General features: G+C 45.6%; 1 protein-coding gene across 2 annotated transcripts in view; it reads left to right on the forward strand.

The window, feature by feature from the left end:
- LOC132402564 (zinc-binding protein A33-like) overlaps positions 1 to 26,746 on the forward strand; it is a 59,562-nt gene that overhangs the window by 26,953 nt on the left and 5,863 nt on the right. Inside the window, exons 3-5 of one of the 2 annotated variants that reach the window (XM_059985438.1) lie at positions 12,407 to 12,640; positions 16,577 to 16,599; positions 21,056 to 21,171. In XM_059985438.1, the coding sequence (XP_059841421.1) occupies positions 12,407 to 12,640; positions 16,577 to 16,599; positions 21,056 to 21,171 (373 nt within the window). Of the gene's footprint in view, positions 1 to 3; positions 10,316 to 12,406; positions 12,641 to 16,576; positions 16,600 to 21,055; positions 21,172 to 26,746 lie in introns of those variants that run through there. The other variant, XR_009514951.1, reaches the window with a different exon arrangement.

The following is a 26,746-nucleotide window of genomic DNA, read 5'->3' on the forward strand; positions in this document are numbered from 1 at the left end:
CTATTAAGCTATTAACCACATTAAGTCTCTGAAAGACTGAATGCACCACAGGTTTTCCCTGTATAAAGCTGAAATCTCCTTTGCTTCATTTTGGGTCTGGAAACGATTTTACACAACAGGGGAAGTTGGGGTTACTGTTGGAGAGGGTTCAGTGCTCAGCAGGAAATAGGCTCACCATATCTGGAGCACGGACCAGTTTTTAGCCCCAGCATTAAGAAAGGGAATGTTGGTATTTGAGAGGATCCAAAGGAGGTTGTCCAGAATGATCCTGGGGATAGAAAGTTTTGAGGTGTGTTTGAGAGCTCTAAGCCTGTACTTGCTGGAATTTTGAAGAATGAGGGGGATCTCATTGAAACCTATCCGATAAAAGACCTAGACAGAGTGGATGTGGATAGGATGTTTCCAACTGTAGGGGGAGTCCTGAACCAGAAGGCATGGTCTCAGAATAGAAGGACATCCCTTTAGAACAGAGATGAGGAGAAATTTCTTTTGCCAGAGGGTATTCATTGCCAGACGGCTGTGGAGGCCAAGTATTGAGAATATTTAAAGCAAGGGTTAATAGATATTTGATTAATCAGCATCAAAGTTTTTGGGTTGAAGACAGGAGAATGGGGTTGCGAGTTGTAACAGATCAGCTGTGATGGAATGGCGGAGCAGACTCAATGGGCCAAATGGCCGAATTCTAATCATATGTCTTATGGTCAGAGCGTGAGGCATCCAGGGTCGAAGGAGGTGGTGAACATTACTCCGGTTGGCAGCCTCGGCTGTCCCTGAATATATTTAATGGAAGTGTCAGAACTTGTCGGAGAGTGAAAAATCACAGAAACAGGCACATCTGCCATTGAATGTATGCGAAACACTGATCCTACATTCTCCCCATATCCCCAGCACAGGGCACTCAGAGGAAAACCCACACAGTCCCAGGGAGAACATGCAAGCTCCACGTAGAAACACTGGATGTGGGGGTCAAACCCAACCTCTGGAACTGGGAGACAGCTGCCCCACCATCCCTCCCCGGGTGGGTGTGTTTACAGGCGGGTTGCTCTTGAAATCCGAGGGGGACCAATATTCTTGTGGGCAGGTTTACCTGAGTTGTTGGGAGTAGTTTAAACTAATATGATGGGCGTGGGAATCAGGACGATCGAGCTGAGGATGAGCCAGCAGGTGTACAAGGAGATGATGGGAGTAACATGAATGTCAGGAAGGACAAGCCAATGATTGGGTACAAATACAAACAGAGCAAAGAGTTAAATTGTACCACAGAGGCAAAATACAAAAGGGCAAAGAATGCAGGACTGAAGGTGTTGTATTTAAATGTGCGTAGCATTCGGAATAAGGTGGGTGAACTTGCGGCGCAATTAGAGATTGGTCAGTATGACGATGTGGGCATCTCTGTGTCGTGGCTGAAAGAAGACTATAGTTGGGAGTTTAACATCAAAGGATACACTTTGTATCGAAAGGACAGGCAGGAAGGCATAGGTGGTGGTGTGGCTCTGTTGGTAAGAGATGGAATTACATCTTTAGAAAGAGGTGACATAGGATCAGAGAATGTTGAATCTTTGTGGGTGGAGTTAAGAAACTGCAAAGGTAAAAAAAACATGGGAATCTTATGAGGGGTGATTCATAAGTTCGTGGCCTAAGGTGGAAGGAGTCAATTTTAGAAAACCTAGCACATTTATTTTTCAACATTTATTTCCCCTTCCTATATTTACACACAGTCCAGCGGTCATGGAGCATATGGCTCTTGGACCTCCAGAAAGTGTCCACAGCAGGGGTATTTGATAAGTTTGTGGCCTAGGGTAGAAGGAGATGAGTTATACAGCTCTCATTGCATGCACATGCAGGTCAACTCTTTGGGTGATTATGCAGAAAGTTTAAGGTTAATAATTCATCTCCTTCTACCTTGGGCCACGAACTTATCAATCACCCGATGAGTTATTAACTTCAAACTTTCAATTTTCAAGTAAATTGTAAATGGTCTCTGTACTCTCTATGTAAAAGCATAGAGGGCTAGTCTGATACAGACACACATCTTGGGCACTGTGTACCAGGTACCGTGTGATCAACTGTAAAAGCATGAATGGATATTTGGATAATTATGGACCGAGTGATAATGGATCAGAGATCTGAGCCTCACAACGAGAATGCACACAACAAGATGGACAAACAACCAATGGTGCAAAAGACAACAAAAAGGGGGAAAACTGAAATATTAACAAAAATAAATAAGCAATAAATATCTTCGCTGAGCAAGACACTAGCAGTGTGCCAGATGTGAGGGAAGAGAAGTGAGTGCAGCTAGAAGGAGCTCCAAAAACTGAAAGACCTAAGGGTACATAAGTCACCCGGACCAAATGAACTGCACCCTCGGGTTCTGAAAGAGGGTTGAGATTGTGAAGACTGCAGAAGGATTTAGACAGATTAGGTAAATGGGCAAGAAAATGGCAAATGAAATACATTGTTGGAAATGCATGGTCATGCACTTTAGTAGAAGAAATAAATGTGCAGACTATTTTCTAAATGGGGAGAAAATGCAAAATCTGAGATGCAAGGAGACTTGAGAGTCCTTGTGTAGAAAATCCTAAAGTTTAACTTGCAGGCTGTCAATGGTGAGGAAAGCCAATGCCATGTTAGCATTCATTTCAAGAAGTCAAGAATGCAAGAGCAGGGATGTGATGCTGAGGCTTTATAAGGCACTGGTGAGGCCTCACCTTGAGTATTGTGAACAGTTTTGGGCTCCTCGTCTAAGACAGAGTTTGATAGGCTCCTGATTGGGCACAGCATCAAAACTGATGGGGATAAGGCCTGGAAGTGGGCTGAAGATGGGTAAAAAGGATCAGCCATGATTGAATGGCAGAAAAAGCTCAAAGCACCAAATGGGCTAATTCTACTCCTATGTCTTATGGTCTAAATATCGAAAACATGAGACAAGGAGTCCTTAAACTGTGGGAACAGCTCAGTGATGGAGTGAGTGAAGTCATCTCCTCTGGTTCAGGAGCCTGATGGTTGAGGTGTAATAACTGTTCCTGAATCTGGTGGTGTGGGTCCTGAGGCTCGTGTGCTTTCTTCCTGATAGCATCAGTGAAAAGAGAACATGTCTTGGTTGGTGGCAATCCTTGATAATGGATGCTACTTTTCTGTGGCAGTGGGTTCATGTAGATGTGCTCAATGGTGGGAGTGTTTTACCCATAATGGACAGGTCATATACAGTATTTTTTATTGGGTTTTCTATTGAAGGACACTGGTGTTCCCATTCCAGGCTGAAGGTGCTGGGCTCTGTCCTATGTTCTCTGTTAGGACTTTATTCTCTATCTGAATACAAGAGAATGCAGTGAGTTTTAATGGAGCAACCAGTCAATATGCTCACTACTGTAACACTGTGCAGCTATCGAAATTTGGCAAAGTTTTATTTTTTTATCATTTTTATTGCAACACCAACAAATTACATTCAATACAACCAGTTGCTGATGAAATTTTGACTGTTTAACTCAGCCACCCCCCAACCTTCATCCGCATCCATCCCGTCACCCCTCATCCTTTTCCTCATCCCCACCCCCCTCTCCACCCCTCTCTCCCTCCCTCTCTACCCCCCAATCCTTCTCCCCTGAGCCCAGAGTCCTGGGCTTTGGCTAAGTGGGCTTCGGCGTAAGGGGACTTCGGTAAGCCTGTGTGATTGCTCGCTGAGGGGAAGAAGGTAAGGTTGCTAGGTGCTATTTAGACTTATTCTATTAATTCAGTTCAGGTATGGGGGAGACAGTCAGAGCAGTGGTGTGCTCCGTATGCGGTATGTGGGAGGTCAGGGTCAACACAGTTGTCCCTGATGACCACACCTGCAAAAGGTGCGTCCAGCTGCAGCTCCTATCAGCCCGAGTTAGGGAGTTGGAGCTGGAGCTGGATGAACTACGGATCATTCGGGAGGCAGAGGCAGAGATAGATAGGAGTTATCAGGAGGTAGTCACACCAAAAAACCAAGAAGTAGACAGATGGGTGACGGTCCAGAGAGGCAGGGGGAGCAGGCAGAGAGAGCAGAGCACCCCTGCGGCCATTCCCATTAACAATAAGTATACCGTACTGGATACTGTTGATGGGGATGACCTACCAGGAATGAGTTGTAGTGGTCCTGCCTCTGGCACAGAGGTTGAACCCTCAACTAGAAAGGGGAGGAGGGAAGAGAAGAGAGCGATAGTTTTAGGGGATTCTATAGTCAGGGGGGCAGATAGGAGATTTTGTGGGGCAGATTGGGAGTGTCGGATGGTATGTTGCCTCCCTGGTGCCAGGGTCCGGGACATCTCAGATCGGGTGCAGGCTATTCTTGAGAACGAGGGCATGAACCCAGATGTAGTGGTCCATGTAGAGACCAACGATGTAGGTAAGGTGAGTGAGGGGGTCCTGCTTAGAGAGTTCAGGGAGTTAGGAGTGAAGCTGAAAGGCAGGACCTCCAGGGTGACAATCTCGGGATTGTTACCTGTGCCATGTGCGAGTGAGGCGAAGAGTAGAATGATTATGCAGATTAATACGAGGCTGAGAGCATGGTGCAGGAAGGAAGGGTTCAGGTTTTTGGATAATTGGTCTTTGTTCCAGGGACATTGGGATCTGTTTCGAAGGGATGGTCTACATCTGAACCGGAGGGGTACTAACATTCTTGCAGGAGTGTTTGCCAGTGCTGCTCGGGGGGGTTTAAACTAGATGTGCAGGGGGCAGGGATCCAGATCCAGAGGGTTGGTCAGAAGGAGCACGGGGTTAAATGTGTAGAAGGTTTGGGTGATCTTGAGAAGGTCATCAAAATTCAAGGTGCAATTAGCCCGATGGAAGTTCAAGGAGCTGGGTTAGGTACAGTAGACAGTGCTTTAAGCAAAGAGAGGAGGAATGGGCTCAGAATTCTATACTTGAATGTGCGTAGTGTCAGAAATAAGACAGATGAGCTTGAAGCTCAGATGAAAATGCGGAACTACAATATTGTTGGGATAACGGAGACATGGCTGCAAGGGGATCAGGCCTGGGAAATGAGTGTACCAGGGTATACGTGCTATCGTAGAGACAGAAATATGGGAAGAGGGGGTGGGGTGGCCCTGTTGGTGAGGAATGAGATTCAATCCTTAGCAAGAGGTGACTTGGGAACAGGGGAAGTAGAGTCTGTGTGGATTGAGCTGAGGAACAGTAAGGGTAAAAAGACCCTAATGGGTGTTGTGTACAGGCCCCCAAACAGTAGCGTGGATATTGGGTACAAGTTGATTAGGGAGTTAACATTGGCATGTGCTAAAGGTAATGCAGTCGTTATGGGAGATTTCAACATGCAGGTGAACTGGGAGAATCAGGTAGGTGCTGGACCCCAGGATAGGGAGTTTGCGGAGTGTTTAAGGGATGTATTTTTGGAACAGCTTGTGCTTGAGCCAACCAGGAACGAGGCTATTTTGGACTTGGTGATGTGTAATGAACAGGAATTGATAAGTGATCTTGAAGTAAAGGAGCCATTAGGAAGTAGTGATCATAACATGATAAGTTTTTATCTACAATTTGAGAGGGATAAGGGCAGATCAGAGGTGTCAGTGTTGCAATTAAATAAAGGAGACTACGGAGCCATGAGGGAAGAGCTGGCCAAAGTTAAATGGGCAGATGCCCTGGCAGGAAAGACAGTGGATCAGCAGTGGCAGATATTCTTGGGCATAATACAAAAGATGCAAAAGCAGTTCATTCCAATGAGAAGGAAGGATTCAAAGAGGGGGAAGGGGCCACAGTGGTTGACAAAGGAAGTCAGAGATTGTATAGCATTAAAGAAAAAGAAATATGACAGGGCTAAGATGAGTGGGAATACAGCTGATTGGGAAAGTTTTAAGGAACAGCAGATCTTAACTAAACAAGCAATACGGAGAGAAAAAATCAGGTATGAGCTCAGTCTAGCCAGGAATATAAAAGGGGATAGCAAAAGCTTTTTTAGCTATGTGAAGAGAAAGATGATAGTTAAGAACAATGTTGGCCCCTTGAAGAATGAATTGGGAGAAATTGTTATGGGAAACAGGGAAATGGCAACAGAATTTAATGCGTACTTTAGATCTGTCTTCACCAGGGAGGACACAAGCAATCTCCCAGATGTATGGATGGGCCAGGGTCATAAGATATCAGAGGAATTGAGACAGATTGACATTAGGAAAGAAACTGTGATGAGTAGACTGGTAGGACAGAAGGCTAATAAATCCCAGGGTCCAGATGGTCTGCATCCGAGGGTTCTAAAAGAGGTGGCTCAGGAAATTGCGGATGCATTGGTAATCATTTTCCAATGTTCCTTAGATTCAGGATCAGTTCCTGAAGATTGGAGAGTGGCTAATGTTATCCCACTTTTCAAGAAGGGAGGGAAGGAGAAAACGGAGAACTATCTGTTAGCCTAACGCCAGTCATGGGGAAGATGCTTGAGTCCATTATTAAGGACGAAATAGTGGCACATCTAGATGGCAGAAATAGGATTAGGCCGAGCCAGCATGGATTTACCAAGGGCAAATCATGCTTGACTAATCTGTTGACATTTTTTGAGGGTGTAACACGGATGTTAGACAAGGGTAAGCCAGTCAATAAGGTGCCACATAGGAGATTGGTGAGTAAAATCAGAGCTCATGGCATTGGGGGCAGGGTTTCAACATGGATAGAAAACTGGTTGGCAGATAGAAAGCAAAGGGTAGCAGTGAATGGGTGTTTCTCAGACTGGCTGGAGGTGACTAGTGGGGTACCACAGGGCTCTGTATTGGGACCACAGCTCTTTACGATTTATGTCAATGATTTAGATGAGGGCATTGAAAACTATATCAGCAAGTTTGCTGACGATACAAAACTGGGTGCAGTGTGACATGCGAAGAGGACATTAGGAGAATACAGGGAGACTTGGATAGGCTGAGTGAGTGGGCAGATACTTGGCAGATGTCATTCAATGTGAATAAATGTGAAGTTATCCACTTCGGAAGCAGGAACAAGAGGGCAGAGTATTGTCTGAATGGTGTAGAGTTAGGTAAGGGAGAAATGCAAAGAGACCTAGGAGTCCTAGTTCACCAGTCAATGAAGGTGAATGAGCAAGTGCAACAGGCAGTGAAGAGGGCAAATGGAATGTTGGCCTTTGTTACAAGGGGAATTGAGTACAAGAGCAAGGATGTCCTTTTGCATTTGTACAGGGCCCTGGTGAGACCACACCTGGAATATTGTGTACAGTTTTGGTCTCCAGGTTTAAGGAAGGACATTCTGGCAATTGAGGAAGTGCAGCGTAGATTCACTAGGTTGATTCCTGGGATGGCAGGGCTGTCTTACGCAGAGAGATTGGAGAGATTGGGCTTGTACACGCTGGAATTGAGGAGATTGAGAGGGGATCTGATTGAAACATTTAAGATAATTAAAGGATTTGATAGGATTGAGGCAGGAAATATGTTCCAGATGTTGGAAGAGTCCAGTACCAGAGGGCATGGTTTGAGAATAAGAGGTCAGTTATTTAAAACAGAGTTGAAGAAGAGCTTCTTCTCCCAGAGAGTTGTGGAGGTGTGGAATGCACTGCCTCGGAAGACGGTGGAGGCCAATTCTCTGGATGCTTTCAAGAAGGAGCTATATAGATATCTGATGGATAGGGGAATCAAGGGATATGGGGACAAGGCAGGGACTGGGTATTGATAGTGAATAATCAGCCATGATCTCAGAATGGCGGTGCAGCCTCGAGGGGCCGAATGATCTACTTCTGCACCTATTGTCTATTGTCTATTGTCCCCTCCACCAACCAACTGAAAAGTAGTGCATACACAGACAGAGCATTCCTATTTTAACAGACCTTTTAAGTTAGATAAAGTTTGTCAAAGTTTTAGATGACGTGCTGAATTGGCACAAACTTCTAAGAAAGTAGAGGTGCTGCCATTCCTTCTTTGTGATGTCACTTACGTGCTGGATCCAGGATACATCGTCTGATATGGTGAAGCAAACTTCACCATATCACTTGATATGGTGAAGTACCCTGTACTTCCTCATCTAAGTAATTTCTAAAATTCTCAAAGAATCCCAGAAATGTCAATAATACAATTATCTAAGGGCGAATCTCTGACCTGAACATTTTTCTCCATTTCTTTCCCCACAGATGCTACCTGACCCACTGAGTATTCACAATAATTTCTGGTTTTGTTTCAGATTTTCAGCATCTACAGGATTTTTTTGATTTCCCATAGCGACTAGCATAAAGCTATTACAGCATCAACTGTAAGATTGAGTTCAATTCCCACGGCTGTCTGTAAGGAGTTTGTATGTTCTCCTTGTGACCACATGAATATCTTCCAGCTGCTCCAGTTTCCTCCCACGTGTGGAAGACATTAGGATTAGTGAGTTGTGGGAATGCTATGTTGACGCTGGAAGAGGAGCATGGTGACATCTGTGGGCTGCCCAGAACAATTTTTGATTTGGCGCAAACAACATGAATCACTGTATATTTTGATGTTCTTGTGCATGAGTCACAAAAGGTTGGTTTGCAGGTGCAACAGGCTATCGAGAAAGCAAATGGAATGTTGGCCCTCATTGCTAGAGGGATTGAATTCAAGAGCAGGGAGGTTATGCTGCAGCTATACAGGGTACTGGTAAGACTGCAACTGGAGTATTGTGTGCAGTTCTGGTCTCCTTACTTGAGGAAGGATATACTGACTTTGGAGGCGGTGCAGAGGAGGTTCACCAGATTGATTCTGGAGATCAGGGGATTAGACAATGAGGAGAGATTGAGTTACATGGGGCTGTACTCGCTGGAATTCAGAAGGATGAGAGGAGATCTTATAGAAATATAAAATTATGAAAGGGATGGATAAGATGGAGGCAGGAAAGTTGTTTCCACTGGTAGGTGAGACTAGAACTTGGGGACATAGCCTCAAGATTCAGAGGAGTAGATAGCACGGAGATGAGGAGGAACTGCTTTTCCCAGAGAGTGGTGAATCTGTGGAATTCTCTGCCCAATGAAGCAGTGGAAGCCAGATCAGTAAATATATTTAATACAGGGTTGAATAGATTTTTGCATAGTAGGGAATTAAGGGTTTTGGGGAAAAGGCAGGTAGGTGGAGATGAATCCATGACCAGATCAGCCATGATCTTATTCAATGTCAGAGCAGGCTCGACAGGCCAGATGGCCGACTCCTGGTCCTATTCCTTATGTTTTTATATACATGTCACAAATAAAACTAATTCTTAAATCTTTAATTATATAATAATTATTATATAATATAATTATGGAGAAGGATAGGTCTGGACCCAGGGTTGAGATTTTTGATTGGAGAAAGGCTAACTTTGAGGAGATGTGAAAAGATTTAGGAGTGGATTGGGACAATTTGTTTTATGGTGTTCCGTACCCCGTAACTGGGTTTACAGACCAGCAGAAATAGAAGAATCCATTGGAGTCTGGTGGTACCGAAAACTAAAGGTGTTATTAGTAAACTGCACAATACAGTATCAAAAATGCAAATATACATATAAAACAGGTTAGCAGTAATAAACATAGAAGTGTAGGAATAATATTCAACAATAATAAACAAGCTCTATCGATGTCTGGGGGTAAATGAATTGTCATAGAAAAGTATAAAGTTCAGTTCAGTTCATGTGTGCTGAGGTAGTTGCAGTTGTTGTATTGTAATTCGTTGGAGAGAGAGAGAGAGTGAGAGATTGAGCAGCTGCAGCCAGCAAACCTTCTGTTGTATTCTGATTCCGTTGTACCATTATGGTCAATCAGTTATGACCCCTCCGTTCTCAGCCAGACCGTTCTTCTGTGGTGGACTCGTCACTCTGGCATGAGTGGACAAACGCACAAGTCCCCACCGGCCCTGCCGTCACACTGTGAGCTTTATTGACCGATCTCCTGGTTCGGTCTCTGAAACCCCCACCTTTCTGTGGGTTCACAACACTCAGTCAGTGTCCACTGGTGTGTCTGCGGGTGTCTCCCCAGACCTGTCTTTTATCCCCATTGACGGGGTATCAGCCATCCATCAACTCAAAATGACCATGTCCATCAAATCAGGCCACTCCTGCTGTCTCCTGAGGAATGTTAATGAGCAAAGTTATGTCCTTGTAGTGAAAGGTAAACAATCCAGGAAGAGCCAAAATACAATAAATCAACAGTCTCTCTCTGTTATCTGTAGCAGATGTCTCTGCCTCTGTGCTTCATCTCTCTTTCTCATTAGCAGCATAGCAACAGCAATAGTCCATAGTTCTCAAGGGGGGAGGGGAATGGTTAACTCTGCACCCTATTTCCATCAGGTCTGTTCATCATTCATAACAATGGAAGGATGTGATCGAGAAATGGAGGTCATTTAAAGGTGAAATTTTGAAGGTACAGAATCTTTATGTTCCTGTTAGGTTGAAAGGAAAGGTTAAAAGTTTGAGAGAGCCATGGTGTTCAAGGGATATTGGAAACTTGGTTTGGAAAATGAGAGAGACCTACAATAAGTATAGGCAGCATGGAGTAAATGAGGTGCTCGAGGAATATAAAGAATGTAAAAAGAAGCTCAAGAAAGAAATTAGAAAAGCTAAAAGAAGATACGAGGTTGCTTTGGCAAGTAAGATGAAAATAAATCCGAAGTGTTTCTACAGTTATATTAATAGCAAAAGGATAGTAAGGGATAAAATTGGTCCCTTAGAGAATCAGAGTGGACAGCTATGTGTGGAGCCAAAAGAGATGGGGGAGATTTTGAACAATTTCTTTTCATTGTTATTCACTAAGGAGAAGGACATTGTATTGTGTAAGGTAAGGGAAACAAGCAGGGTAGTTATGGAAAATATGATGATTAAAGAAGAGGAAGTACTGGTGCTTTTAAAGAATATAAATGGATAAGTCTCAGGATCCTGACAGGATATTCCCTAGGACCTTGAGGGAAGTTAGTGTAGAAATAGCAGGAGCTCTGACAGAAATATTTCAAATGTCATTAGAAACGGGGATGGTGCTGGAGGATTGGCATATTGCTCATGTGGTTCCATTGTTTAAAAAGGGTTCTAAGAGTAAACCTAGCAATTATTGGCCTGTAAGTTTGATGTCAGTGGTGGGTAAGTTAATGGAACGTATTCTTAGAGATGGTATATATAATTATCTGGATAGACAGGGTCTGATTAGGAACAGTCAACATGGATTTGTAAGTAGAAGGTTATGTTTGACAAATATTGAATTTTTTGAAGAGGTTACGAGGAAAGTTGACGAGGGTAAAGCAGTGGATGTTGTCTATATGGACTTCAGTAAGGCCTTTGACAAGGTTCCACAGGGAAGGTTAGTTAGGAAAGTTCAATCGTTAGGTATTAATATTGAAGTAATAAAATGGATTCAACAGTGGCTGGATGGGAGATGTCAGAGTAGTGGTGGATAACTGTTTGTCAGGTTGGAGGCCAGTGACTAGTGATGTGCCTCAGGGATCTGTACTGGGTCCAGTGTTGTTTGTCATATAAATTAATGATCTGGAAGATGGGGTGGTAAATTGGATTATTAAGTATGCAGATGATACTAAGATAGGTGGCTTTGTGGATAATGAAGTAGGTTTTCAAAGCTTGCAGAGAGATTTAGGCCAGTTAGAAGAGTGGGCTGAAAGATGACAGATGGAGTTTAATGCTGAGAAGTGTGAGGTGCTACATTTTGGTAGGACTAATCAAAATAGGACATACATGGTCAATGGTAGGGCATTGAGGAATGCAGTAGAACAGAGTGATCTAGGAATAATGGTGCATAGTTCCGTGAAGGTGGAATCTCATGTGGATAGGGTGGTGAAGAAAGCTTTTGGTATGCTGGCCTTTATAAATCAGAGTATTGAGTATAGGAGTTGGGGTGTAATGTTAAAATTGTACAAGGCATGGGTAAGGTCAAATTTGGAGTATTGTGTACAGTTCTGGTCACCGAATTATAGGAAAGATGTCAACAAAATAGAGAGAGTACAGAGGAGATTTACTAAAATGTTATCTAGGTTTCAGCACCTAAGTTACAGGGAAAGGTCGAATAAGTTAGGTCTTTATTCTTTGGAGCGTAGAAAGTTGAGGAGGGACTTGATAGAGGTATTTAAAATTATGAGGGGGATAGATAGAGTTGACGGGATAGGCTTTTTCCATTGAGAGTAGGGGAGATTCAAACAAGAGGACATGAGTTGAGAGTTAAGGGGCAAACGTTTAGGGGTAACACGAGGGGGAACAACTTTACTCAGAGTGGTAGCTGTGTGGAATGAGCTTCTGGTGGAAGTGGTAAAGGCAGGTTTAATTTTGGCATTTAAAAAAAATGGATAGGTATATGGACAGGAAAGGAATGGAGGCTTATGGGCTGAGTGCAGGTCGGTGGGACTAGGTGAGAGTAAGTTTTCGGCATGGACTAGAAGTGCCGAGATGGTCTGTTTCCGTGTTGTAATTGTTATATGGTTTAATATTTAGACTCTGTTTACTACTGTTGTTCCAGAGCCAGGCCTCGAGAACCGAACGACAAATCAGACAGGAATTCCAGAAACTTCACTCTTTTCTTCACACGGAGGAGACCATGCTGCTGGACGGCCTTCGGAAGGAGGTGAAGAACCAGGTTCGGTCAGTGCAGGAGAAGGTGAAGAGAATCGCTGAGGAGATTTCCACGCTGAAGGCTAATATCAAGGCCATTGAGTGCCAACTCAGCCAGCGAGACTCTGCCCTCTTCTTGCGGGTGAGTGGGAGAAGCCCCGGCAAACGAAATTCAGCCCTAGAAACAAATACCAAAATGTCCAAAGTAAATTGTATAAGACATTGATGGGGCTTAATTTGGAGTAGTGTGCGCAGTTTTGGTCAGAAAGATGTAAATGAGGTTGAAAGAATGCAGAGAAAATTTACAATGATTTTGCCAGGTCTGGAGGACCTAACTTGTACGGAAAGATTAAATATGTTAAGGACTTTATTCCTTGGAACATAGAAGATTGAGAGCACATTTGATAGAGGATTACAGAATTGTGAGGTGTGTAGAGAGGGTAAAATCAAGCAAGCTTTTTCCACCAAAGTTGGGTGGGATGACAACCAGAGTGTGAAATGAACTGCAAGTGCAAGTGGTGCATGTGTGCTCAATTTCAAGTTTTAGACGTCGGAGTAGGTACGTGGATGGTAGGTACGTGGAGTGCTATGGTCCTAAGGCCGATGGGAATAGGCAATTTAAATGTCTCTGCACAAACTAGATGAGTCAAAGAGCCTATTTCTGTGCTCTACTTCTCTATGACCATGACTCTAAATTTATTATCCAAGTACATACGTCACCATATACATCCCTGAGATTAATTTTCTTGCGGGTATTCACAGTAAATACAAGGGAAAACGATAGAATCAATGAAAAACCGTACAGCACACAAGTTGGGCCAAGAAACAACGTATAAAAGACAAGCTATGCAAATACAAAAATAATAATAAATACATAAGGAACGACTATCGAGAACATGAGATGAAGAGTCCTTATAAATGAGTCTATAGGTTGTGGGAACAGTTCAGTGATGGGGTGAGTGAATTTGAGTGAAGTTGTCCCATTTGGTTCAGGAGCCTGATGGTTGAGGGGTAATAACTGTTCCTGAACCTGGTGGTGTGAGTCCTGAGGCTTCTGTACCACCTTTCTGATGGCAGCAGAGAGAAGAGAGCATGGCCTGGGTGGTGGGGGTTCTTGATGATGGAAGCTGCTGCTTATGACACTGCTCCAAGTTGACGTGTTCAATGCTGAGAGGGCTTTACCTGTGATGGACTGAGCCATATTCACTACATTTTGTACGAAAAGACCAACAGCTGATTGAGTCCATTGAGTCAAAGGAACCTCCATCCTGGGGGCATTCAGCCCACTCCCATGATTAGCCAGACCTGGGGTTGAGACCCAATGGTCAAATTGCCCTGGGGTCAAAGGCAAAGGTAGAAGCCGCATGATTGGTCAGTCCTGGGGTCGAGACCTGAAGGTCAAGTGTTAAGGATTGAACATCAATGTCACCTGATCAGTCCTGGGGTAGCCCGAGCCCTGAAGTGTGAGAGTCTGGGCCAGGGCCTGGAGGCTCAGAGGCAGCGTGTCCTGGGGTTGTCTCTGTGTGAGTGGGTGGGACAGGGGCTTGTTCTGCTGCTGTTGTTGATGCTTGTGTTGTTCTGCTGACCATTGTGGTGTGCTTTGCTCATGCCAGAATATATGGCAACACTTGTGGGCTAACCCCAGCAGATCCTTTGGGTGTGTTGGTTGTTAACGCAAATGATGCATTTCACTGTATCTTTTGATATACATATGAAAAACAAATCTAAATCTCATCTTATCCCCACTGACATCCAATAACCAGGTCCCACTACTTTCTCGGGGATTGATTTCTGGATTCCAGAAAAATGCCATCTCCCTGCCATTCTCTTGCCTTTGTTTATGGACCTCTGGCCTCTGGTTATTAGTCCTCTCCAAAGACAGCTCTCCCACTCGTCTGACCCAACACTTCAAAGTATCTTAAATCTTCCTGAAATCATCTATTGGAAGGAGACCATTCTAACTCTCTCGTGACATGCAAAGCCATTCCATCTCTTTGGTGACATGCCAGACTATGCTGGACCATTCTGGACTATTCCAGCTCTCTGGTGACATGTTAGACCATTCTAACTCTGTGCTGACATGCTGTACCACGCTGGTCCACAGCAGATGCCATCTCATCACTCAACCCTGGACCATCTGGACAACAAAGATGCATACAGCAGAATGTTCTTTATTGATTACAGCTCAGAATTCAACACTTAAGCATCGGAACTAATCAATAAGCTTCTGGACCTTGGTCTCGATACCTCCTTGTGCTCAATTTGCTCACTTACAGAACCCAGTCAGCTGGGATTGGCAACAGCATTTGCTCCACGTTTTCCATTAGCACAGGTACACCCCAAGGTTGAATGCTTAGCCCCCGTCTACTTGCTTTACACTTATGACTGTGCGGCTAAGCTCTGCTCCAATGCCATATTCAAATACTTCAACAATAAAGTCATTATCCACTTCGATGCACCATAAGACATTGGACCAGAATTGAGCCATTCAGCCATTTACTGCTCTACCAGTCTACCAGTCTATTACCCCTCTGAATGCCATTCTCCACAGATACATAACCCTCTGGTTTAAGAATTTCCTCCTCATCTGTGTTCTTAAGGGGCTTCTATTCTGAGCCCATGTCCTCTGGTCCTAAACTCCCCAATTATCGGAAACATCCTTACCACATCCATTCTATATAGGCCTTTAAATATTCAATAGGTTTCAATGCAATTCCCCCTCATTCTTCTAAACTCCAGCGCGTACAGGCCCGAAGCCTTCAATTGCTGCTTGTGTATTAACCCTTTCATTCCTGGAACCATTCTTGTGAAGCTCCACTGGATTCATACCATTGCCATCACATCCTTTCTTAGATAAGGGGCCAAAACTGTTCACAATACTCCAAGTGCGGTGTGACCGATGCCCTGTAAAGCCTCAGCATTATATCTTTGCTTCTATACTCTTGTTCTCTTGAAATGAATCCTAACATTGTATTTGCTTTCCTTTCCACTGACTCAACCTGTCCACAATCCCTCTGAGCGTCAAAGGTTGTGAACAATGAATTATCCTGAGAGTCTGAGTGGAGAGTCAGTGAGTGAGTTGTAAAATTGTACCATCATCACCTCAGATTATAAATCTGTTACCCACATGCCTCATGATCACCAGGAGATGGGGCTACTTTTGACTTCAGAGCATCTCAAAAAGCATAGACCATTACAGCACAGGCCTTTCGGCCCACAATGTTATGCAACCTTTTAATCCACCCCAAGATCAATCTTTCTTTTTAAATCTTTTTATTAATTTTAAACAAACATAAATGAAACATGAATACAAAGTGTTTGAGAGTACATAATTAATAGTTTAAATAGACATTCATATAATCACCCCAAGATCAACCTAACCCTTCCCTCCCACATAGTCCTCCATTTTTCTATCATCCACGTGCCTATATAAGTGTTTCATAATGTATCTGCCTCTACCACCACCCAGCAGGGCGTTCCACACTCTGATATCCACCCTGTACTCTCTGCAACTTCCTTAACATCATGGCCTCTCGTAAATCACCTCTCACCCTCCTTCACCCCTGGCTCACTCAGCCTTTCCTCATAATCTCTGATCCAGGCAGCTTCCTGGTAAATCACCTCTGATATCCACTCTGTACTCTCTGCAACCTCCTTAAAATCATGGCCTCTCGTATTAGCCTTTTCCACCCTGGGGGGGAAAAAGTCTCTGGCTGTCCACTCAATCTATGCTCTTGTCACCTTGTACACTCCTATCAATTCACTTCTCACCCTCCTTCACCCCACAGAGAAAAGCCCTGGCTCACTCAGCCTTTCCTCATAATCTCTGATCCAGGCAGCTTCCTGGTAAATCACCACTGCACTTATATGCTTTTATAGTCTTAGGCTGCACTTTCAACCTATAAAATCGGCTGCATTTCTTAATGTTCAGAGACAACTCATCTTATTTGTCCAAGCCTGGGTCAACTGTCAGTACCTCAGTAGCAGGTTCGCCTGAAACATGCATGGTGTATTTAATGAACCTTGGTTCCACACCATTGGTATAGCTCAATTAAATCCTGTCTTCCTTTTCTTCTAGAATCTTCCAGCAACCAAGAAAAGGTACGAACAACACATGTACATTTCGTGATTTTTGGTCTTGCTTTCAGTTCAAGTTGAAGTTGAAGATTGTTGGTATCCGTCTGTCCTGAAGGACAATGGGTGATGATGATCACCATCACAAGCCTGGATGGAAGGTATGGAGATCCTGAGATGCTCAGTCATCAAGACGCCCCTCTCAGCCTCACCAGTGTAGTCCAAAGGAAAGCTTATGAAACAATACGTTTGGTACCTTCTGGCTGCCCAGAGGATGTTCAGTGACCTCCTGCAGCCTGAGGGGCTCCACTCCACATTTGCTGTCTGGGTTTACTCCCGTAGCCTTTGTATCTCCTGAGGCTGCCCACAAGGCAGTGGGGTTATTTACCCATAGCTGGGTTCACGAGCACCAGGGTGCGTCCACACACCCGTGGGCTTGCGTGCTACGTGTGCAGGGGCCAGACCTCCTCCCCGTCCTCTGTAGCTCAGCCTGAGTCCGAAGGGAGTTCAGTTTGTGTGTGTCACCAGCGAGGAGGCACTACATGAGGCTTGCTGTGGGAGAGGCAAGGAGAGAGACTGGCAGAGAGAGACCTACACATTCAGCTCTCTTTTTCACAAGACTGCTAGCCAGCGGTGGAAGCTGAAAGTGAGAGTGACGAGCACTACCCACTACACTACCACACTAGATGCATTACAACCACCATTTTTTCACCATATATACAACCAAATGAAACAATAGTCCTTTGGACCATGGTGCGTCCACAAAACGTAAGTTAAATATAATTCAAAAATGTCGGTAGTGTGCAACACAGGTTAACAATAAACAGCTCACTGACCTGGTGACGAGACCTCAGTGGTGACAGGGTATTCATTAGTCTCACAGCCAGAGGGAAGAAACTGTTACCCAGTCTGACAGTCCCAGTCCTGATGCCCCTGTACCTCCATCCTGACGGTGGTGGGTCAGAGAGATTGTGGGATGGGTGGTAGGGATCCTCAACAATACTTCAGGCCCTTCGTCTGCAACATTCCCAGTAAATGTCACAAATGGGGGGGGGGGGGGGGGAGGAAGACCCCGGTGATTCTCTTGGCAGTTTTCACTATCCTCCGTAGGGTTTGTGGCCTGATGCCTTGTAGCTTCCATACCACAGAATGATGCAGTCAGACAGGACACTGTTGATGGGGCTCCTGTAGAAAGTTGTTAGGATGTGGATGGGAAGTCTTACTCGCCTCAGTCTCCTCAGAAAGTGTAGACGCTGCTGTGTCGTCTTTACGAATGGAAGGTGGTGTGAGTCCAGCTTTGCCTTGCCCACTCGCTGTCCATTGAGAGTCAAAGGGAATTGAGGTACTGCAAGCTTCGTAAGGTAGAGCCTGGATTACTGAAAGGGTGCCAGCATGCAGAGGATCCGAAAGCCTTCATGCGGAGACAGTGGGCACAGAGGACAGAGGAAAGCAGACAGTTTGTTGGCCTTTGTTGAATTCGTATTCATGTGTAAAAATATCTTGCTATTATTGTTCAGAATTAGAATTAGGTTTCTTATAAGACCATCAGACGCAGCAGCAGAATGCTGTGCCATTCCATCATGACTGATTTATTATCCCTCTCAACCCCATTCTCCCGTCTTCTCCCCATAACCTTTGATGACCTAATCAAGAATCCATCAACCTCTGCTTTAAATGCATCCAGTGACTTGGCCTCCACAGCTGTCTATGGCAATGAGTTCTGTAGATTCGCCACCCTCTGTTCAAAGGTGATGCCTCCCTGTTCTGAGGCTGTGTCCCCTGGTCCTAGACTCTCCCACTATAGGAAATATCCTCTCCACATTCACTCTATCTGTGGCCTCTGGTCCTAGACTCCCCCACTATAGGAAATATCCTCTCCACATCCACTCTGTCTGTGTCCTCAGGTCCTAGACCCCCCCACTATAGGAAATATCCTCTCCACATCCACTCTGTCTGTGTCCTCTGGTCCTAGTCTCCCCCACTATAGGAAATATCCTCTCCACATCCACTCTATCTGTGGCCTCTGGTCCTAGTCTCCCCCACTATAGGAAATATCCTCTCAACATCCACTCTATCTGTGGCCTCTGGTCCTAGACTCCCCCACTATAGGAAACATCCTCTCCACATTCACTCTATCTGTGTCCTCTGGTCCTAGACTCCCCCCACTATAGGAAATATCCTCTCTACTTCCACTCTATCTGTGTCCTCTGGTCCTAGTCTCCCCCACTACAGGAAATATCCTCTCCACATCCACTCTATCTGTGTCCTCTGGTCCTAGACTCCCCCACTATAGGAAACATCCTCTCCACATCCACTCTATCTGTGGCCTCTGGTCCTAGACTCCCCCACTATAGGAAATATCCTCTCCACATCCACTCTATCTGTGGCCTCTGGTCCTAGACTCCCCCACTATTCGAAATATCCTCTCCACATCCACTCTGTCTGTGTCCTCTAGTCCTAGACCCCCCCCACTATAGGAAATATCCTCTCCACATCCACTCTATCTGTGGCCTCTGGTCCTAGTCTCCCCCACTATAGGAAATATCCTCTCTACATCCACTCTATCTGTGTCCTCCGGTCCTAGACTCCCCCCACTATAGGAAATATCCTCTCTACTTCCACTCTATCTGTGGCCTCTGGTCCTAGTCTCCCCCACTATAGGAAATATCCTCTCCACATCCACTCTATCTGTGTCCTCTGGTCCTAGTCTCCCCCACTATAGGAAACATCCTCTCCACATCCACTCTATCTGTGGCCTCTGGTCCTAGACTCCCCCACTATAGGAAACATCCTCTCCACGTCCACTCTATCTGTGTCCTCTGGTCCTAGTCTCTCCCACTATAGGAAACATCCTCTCCACATCCACTCTATCTGTGGCCTCTGGTCCTAGACTCCCCCACTATAGGAAACATCCTCTCCACATCCACTCTATCTTTGTCCTCTGGTCCTAGTCTCTCCCACTAAAGGAAACATCTTCTCTACTTCCACTCTATCTGTGGCCTCTGGTCCTAGACTCCCCCACTATAGGAAATATCCTCTCTACTTCCACTCTATCTGTGGCCTCTGGTCCTAGACTACCCCACTATAGGAAATATCCTCTCTACTTCCACTCTATCTGTGGGCTCTGGTCCTAGACTCCCCCACTATAGGAAACATCCTCTCCACATCCACTCTATCTGTGTCCTCTGGTCCTAGACTCCCCCACTTTAGGAAATATCCTCTCTACTTCCACTCTATCGGTGTCCTCTGGTCCTAGACTCCCCCACTATAGGAAACATCCTCTCCACATCCACTCTATCTGTGTCCTCTGGTCCTAGACTCCCCCACTATAGGAAATATCCTCTCCACATCCACTCTATCTGTGGCCTCTGGTCCTAGTCTCCCCCACTACCGGAAACATCCTCTCCACATCCACTCTATCTGTGTCCTCTGGTCCTAGACTCCCCCACTATAGGAAACATCCTCTCCACATCCACTCTATCTGTTTCCTCTGGTCATAGTCTCCCCCACTATAGGAAATATCCTCTCTACTTCCACTCTATCTGTGGCCTCTGGTCCTAGACTCCCCCACTATAGGAAATATCCTCTCTACTTCCACTCTATCTGTGGGCTCTGGTCCTAGACTCCCCCACTATAGGAAACATCCTCTCCACATCCACTCTATCTGTGTCCTCTGGTCCTAGACTCCCCCACTATAGGAAATATCCTCTCCGCATCCACTCTATCTGTGGCCTCTGGTCCTAGACTCCCCCACTATAGGATACATCCTCTCCACATCCACTCTATCTGTGGCCTCTGGTCCTAGTCTCCCCCACTACCGGAAACATCCTCTCCACATCCACTCTATCTGTGTCCTCTGGTCCTAGACATCCCCACTATAGGAAACATCCTCTCCACATCCACTATCTGTGTCCTCTGGTCCTAGACTCCCCCACTATAGGAAATATCCTCTCTACTTCCACTCTATCTGTGGCCTCTGGTCCTAGACTCCCCCACTATAGGAAATATCCTCTCTACATCCACTCTATCTGTGTCCTCTGGTCCTAGACTCCCCCACTATAGGAAATATCCTCTCTACTTCCACTCTATCTGTGGCCTCTGGTCCTAGACTCCCCCACTATAGGAAATATCCTCTCCACATCCACTCTATTTGTGTCCTCTGGTCCTAGACTCCCCCACTATAGGAAACATCCTCTCCACATCCACTCTATCTGTGTCCTCTGGTCCTAGACTCCCCCACTATAGGAAACATCCTCTCTACATCCACTCTATCTGTGGCCTCTGGTGCTAGTCTCCCCCACTATAGGAAATATCCTCTCTACTTCCACGCTCTCTAGGCCTTTCAGTATTGAACAGAATACTGCAGCAAGTACGGTGCCTTTGGCCTTCGATATAAACCGACTGCACCATCGATCTAATACTTCACTAATTCGAGATGGAATTCCTGCACGTTCACCCTCTCTGATATCTTCTCTCTTTCTAGGGCTCAGTGTGCTCTGGAGGACCCGGAACCACTCTCCTCCTTGATCAACGTGGGATATTACGTGGGTTCACTGCAGTACCGAGTCTGGAGGAAAATGCTGACAATCATCAATGCAGGTTTGTGCATCCCATCACTGCCCCGAGACCAGAGTGCTCCCTCCGTCATGGAACATGAGGACACAAATTCCCATTATTGTCCGCTGAAAGCATTTGAGGAATTTTATTCCTTCTGGAGGGTGATGACCAGTGGTGTTCCACAGTGATCTGTTCTGGGAACCCTGCTGTTTGTGATTTTTATAAGTGAATTGGATGAGGAAGTGGAAGGGAGGTTAGTAAGATTGTAGATGGCACGGAGGTTGGTGGAGTTGTGGACAGCGTGGAAGGTTGTCATAGGTTACAGTGCGACATTGACGGGATGCAGAGATAGGCCAAGAAATGGCAGATGAAGTTCAACTCAGAAATAATGTGAAGTGTTTCACGTTGGAAGATCAAATTTCATGGCAGAATACAGGGTTAATGGCAGGGTTCTTAACAGTGTGGAAGAACAGAGGGATCCTGGGTTGTCTATAGATCCCTCAAAGTTGTCGCTGCTGGATAAGAAGTCATGTGGTGTGTTGGCCTTCATTAGTCACAGGGTTTGAGTTCAAGAGCCGTGAGGTAACGCTGCAGCTCCATAAAACACTGTTTAGACCAACTTGGGAATATTGTGCTCTGTTCTGGTTGCCTCATTATAGGAAGGACTTGGAAGCTTTAGAGAGGAGATTTACCAGGACGCTGCCTGGGTTAGAGAGGGTGCAGAGGAGATTGACCAGGATGCTGCCTGGATTAGAGAGGGTGCAGAGATTTACCAGGACGCTGCCTGGGTTAGAGAGGGTGCAGAGGATATTCACCAGGATGCTGCCTGGATTAGAGAGGGTGCAGAGGATATTCACCAGGATGCTGCCTGGATTAGAGAGGGTGCAGAGGAGATTTACCAGGATGCTGCCTGGATTAGATAGGATGCAGAGATTTACCAGGATGCTGCCTGGATTAGAGAGGGTGCAGAGGAGATTTACCAGGACGCTGCTTGGATTAGAGAGGGTGCAGAGGAGATTCACCAGGATGCTGTCTGGATTAGAGAGGGTGCAGAGGAGATTTACCAGGATGCTGCCTGGATTAGAGAGGGTGCAGAGGAGATTCACCAGGATGCTGCCTGGGTTAGAGAGCACGCATTATGAGGGGAGGGTAGCAAGCTAGAGCTTTTCTCTCTCGAGTGAAGAAGGATCACAGGTGTATAAAATAATAATAAGTGGCAAAGAAAGATCTAGTTGGCAACCGGTGATATTTTCCCAGGCTAGTGGCTAAAATGTAGGGCATAATTTGAAGGTGACTGGAGGAAAGTGTCGGGGGATGCCAGAGGTAGGTTTTTCACACAGGGTGCTGGATGTGTGGAACACAGCCATGGCTGGTGGTAGAGCTAGATACATTAGGGGCTTTTAAGGGATTCTAGATAGGCACGTGGATGATAGACTGAAGGGCTATGTGGGAGGGAAGGATTCGTTTTATTTTATTTTATGTATTTATTTAGAGATCAAGTGCAGAACCAGCCCTTCCAGACCAAAGGTCCATGCTGCCCAGCAATCCACCTATTTAACCCATTTCTAATTTACAGCGACCCATTAGCCAACTAACCGGAACGTCCTCGGACTGTGGGAAGAAACTGGAGCACCCGGAGGAAACCCACAAAGTCACAGAGAGGACATACTGACTTTCTTACAGAGAATCCAGGAATTGAACTCAAAAATCCGATGCCCCGAACTGTAGTAACATCACGCTAACCACTATGATACTGATCTTGGAGTTGGTTAAAGCGTGTCACAGCATCATGGGCCCACAGGCCTGTACAGTGCAGTAATGTTCTAATTTGGTTAGGGTGAGGGCAATGCTGTTGAGAAGAGGCGCCTTGGTGACCCGGTTCTAGGGAGAAGAGGGTTTAGCGTATGAGGAAGGGCAGTTCCCATCAGGAACGGCCTTTGGAACTTGGAGGTGTTAGACCTCAGCTGCTGCTGGAACACAGCCTGGAGATTCCCAGACACCACACACTGAGCAGTGACAGAACAGGAGTGAAGAACAGATGGGAGGGGAGTACTGGGCCCAGCCTCCCTGTACGCTCCTCTGAGTTCCTCCAGGTCAACTACGAAAGTTGCATCCCACTCTCTACACGGTTTACGCAAAAGCCAGCAAAGGACGATATGGAGAGCAAGCTGTTGTCCGAGCAACGGGCTCCCCCTCCCACACAGCTGAGACCGATGCACCAGCGGTGTCGCAGGAGTTGCCAGTCAGCATTGAACTCAACGTAGGACTGCATTAGGGAGTTCAACTCCGAATTTTTCCTCAGGGTTTACTCCCAACACCTTCCCCCTGTGTGGGTATAGATGTAAGGCAGCAGAGATTGGAGATCAGAGCTTTCCTTCTGCTAGATGAGCTGCCAATGATGGGTGATGAGCCCCATCTCCCAGAAGCAACTGGTTTTAAAGCACCAATAACTGGATTTTGCCCTTTCTGGCAGTAGAAATGGTTCCACTGGGCCTAGTCCTAGGCCATTTGAGACGTAGGAGCATTTAATAGGTAGAGGGAGCTCATCCCCACTATGTAGTCCCATCCCTGGCTATAACAACCTGCGCACTCCTCAACCCTTCAGAAACTCATAATTGTTCCCTCCTGTGGCAGTCAAGGCCATTCAGCCTGTCCAACCAGTGCCAGCCGCAGGCAGAGCAGTACCATCCATCTAGTTGCTTCACTCCCCTCAATAATGCCTCATGCATCCCTGATTCTCCATCCCCACCACCAGCACTATCTTGAACTTTGGTGGTGGACCACTTTTCCAGGGACCTGATGCTTGCAGACCACTGCCGTAGAGCCAGGTTCAGCACTGAGGTGAGTAAAGCCTCCACAGTATCGAGCTGAAGGTTCATCCTTCATGCTCAGCCTCCGATCATTAATTGCTATAATCTTGCTGAGTTCGACGAGAAACTCCATCAACTCCTCTCCCTCCCCCCACCCCCGGCAGCTTCCGTCAGGGCTGCTACAGCCTCTTCATCAGTCAGGTAGGAACTAGATGGACTGAAGGGCTTGTTCCTGTGTTGTCCAACTCCAGTGATACACACAGCTCCAGGAGTTGCCCTCACCCTCTGTATCCTATAAAACCATAAGACATAGAGGCAGAATTAGGCCACTTGGCCCAGTCCACCATTTCATCATGGCTGATTTATTATCCCTGTCAACCCCCATCTCCACCCTCTTCCACGTTTGATCCCTGACTAATCAGGAACTGAGCAGCATCCGCTTTAAACATACCCACAGACTTGGCCCCCAGGAGGCAGTGAATTCCACAGATTCACCACCCTCTGGCTAAAGAAGTTCCGCCTCATCCACTTTCTAGTGGTCAATGAACAATAGATTGATGTCTGAGGCTTTACGCAGCATCGGTTAGTCCGCACTCAGAATATTGCGAGCAGTCTCAGGCCCCTTATCAAAGAAAAGATGTGCTGACAATGGAGAGGGTCCAGAGGAGGTTCACGAGAATGAATCAGACTCAGGTTTATTATCGCCGGCATGTGACATGAAATTTGTTCACTTAGCAGCAGCAGTTCAATGCAATACATAATCTAGAAAGGGGAAAAAAGTAATAAATAAATAAATTTCAGTATATGTATATTGAATTGATTAGAAATTGTGCAAAAAAACAGAAATAATATATATTTAAAAAGTGAGATAGTGTTCACAAGTTCAATGTCCATTTAGGAATCGGACTGCAGAGGGGAAGAAGCTGTTCCTGAATCGCTGAGTGTGTGCCTTCAGGCTTCTGTACCTCCTACCTGATGGTAACAGTGAGAAAAGGGCATGCCCTGGGTGCTGGAGGTCCTTAATAATGGACGCTACCTTTCTGAGACACCGTTCCCTGAAGATGTCCTGGGTACTTTGTAGGCTAGTGCCCAAGATGGAGCCAACTAGATTTACAACCCCCTGCAATGTCTTTCGGTCCTGTGCAGTAGCCCCCTTATACCAGACAGTGATGCAGTCTGTCAGAATACTCTGCACAGTACAACTATAGAAGTTTCTGAGTGTATTTGTTGACATACCAAATCTCTTAAAAATCCTAATGAAGTATAGTCGCTGTCTTGCCTTCTTTATAACTACATCAATATGTTGGGACCAGGTTAGATCCTCAGATCTTGACACCCAGGAACTTGAAGCTGCTCACTCTCTCAATTTCTGATCCCTCTATGAGGATTGGTATGTGTCCCTTTGTCTTACCCTTCCTAAAGTTCACAATCAGCTCTTTTGTCTTACTGACGTTGAGTACTCCCTCTCCTCACCACCTGAGATTCTACCAACAATGGTTGTATCATCATGAAAGGATTAATGTATGAGGAATGTTTGATGGCTCAGGGCATGTACTCCAAAAGACATAGGAGCAGAATTGGGCCATTTGGCTCATCAAGTCTACTCTGCCATTTCACCATGGAAGATCCATATTCACTCTCAACCCCGGTCTCCTATCTTTCCTCTGTTCATGCCCTGAACAATCAAGAGTCTGGTAACCTCTGCCTTAAATGTACATAAAGATTTGAGGTCCACAGCTGCCAATGAATTCCACAGATTCATCACCCTCTAGCTAAAGAAATTCCTCCTCATTTCTGTTCTAAAAGGATGCCCGTCTATTCTGAGGCTGTGTCCTCTGGTCTTAGATTCCAACATAATAAGAAATATCCTCTCCACATCTACTGTATCTAGACCTTTCAATATTCAATAAGTTTCTATTAAGGCCATGCACCATTTGATGGGTTTCAATTAGGTCACATCTCAGTCTTCTGAATTGCAGTGAATACAGGACCAGAGCCATCAATTGCGCTTCACATGACAAGTCATACAACCCTGGAATCATTTTTGTGAACCTCTTTTGAACTCTCTCCAGTTTCAGCACGTTCTTTCTAAGACAAGGGGCCCAAAACTGCTGACAATACTCCAAGTGATGCCTCACCAGTGCTTTATAAAGTCTCAACATTACATCCTTGCTTTTATATTCTAGTCCTCTGGAAATGAATGCTAACATTGCATTTGCCTTCCTCACCACAGACTCAGTCTGCAAATTAACCTTTAGGGAATCCTGCGCAAGGTCTCCCATAAGACCATAAAACATAGGATCAAATGGGCCATTCAGCCCATCGAGCCTGCTCCACTATTCCATCGTGCCTGATCCTGGATCTCATTCAACCCCATACACCTGCCTTCGCGATATCCTTTGATGTCCTGACCGATCAGGAAGCCATCAACTTCCACTTAAGTATACTCACGGACTTGGACTCCACCACAGTCGATGGCAGATTCACTACTCTCTAACTAAAAGAATTCCTCCTTGCCTCTGTTCTAAAGGGTCGCCCCTCAATTTTGAGGCTGTACCTTCTAGTTCTGAATACCCTCACCATTGGAAACATTCGCTCTATCTGGTCCTTTCAACATTCAGTAGGTTTCAGTGAGATCCCCACATTTTTCTAAATTCCAGTGAGTTCAGGCCCAAAGCTGCCAACTGCTCCTCATGTGTTAATCCCTTCATTCCCAGAATCATCCTTGTAAACCACCTCTGGACTCTCTCCAGTGACAACACATCCTTTGAGATATGGGGCCCAAAACTGTTGACAATACTCCAAGT

This window comes from Hypanus sabinus, chromosome 12 (assembly GCF_030144855.1).
Source record: "Hypanus sabinus isolate sHypSab1 chromosome 12, sHypSab1.hap1, whole genome shotgun sequence".
Lineage (NCBI taxonomy): Eukaryota > Metazoa > Chordata > Chondrichthyes > Myliobatiformes > Dasyatidae > Hypanus > Hypanus sabinus.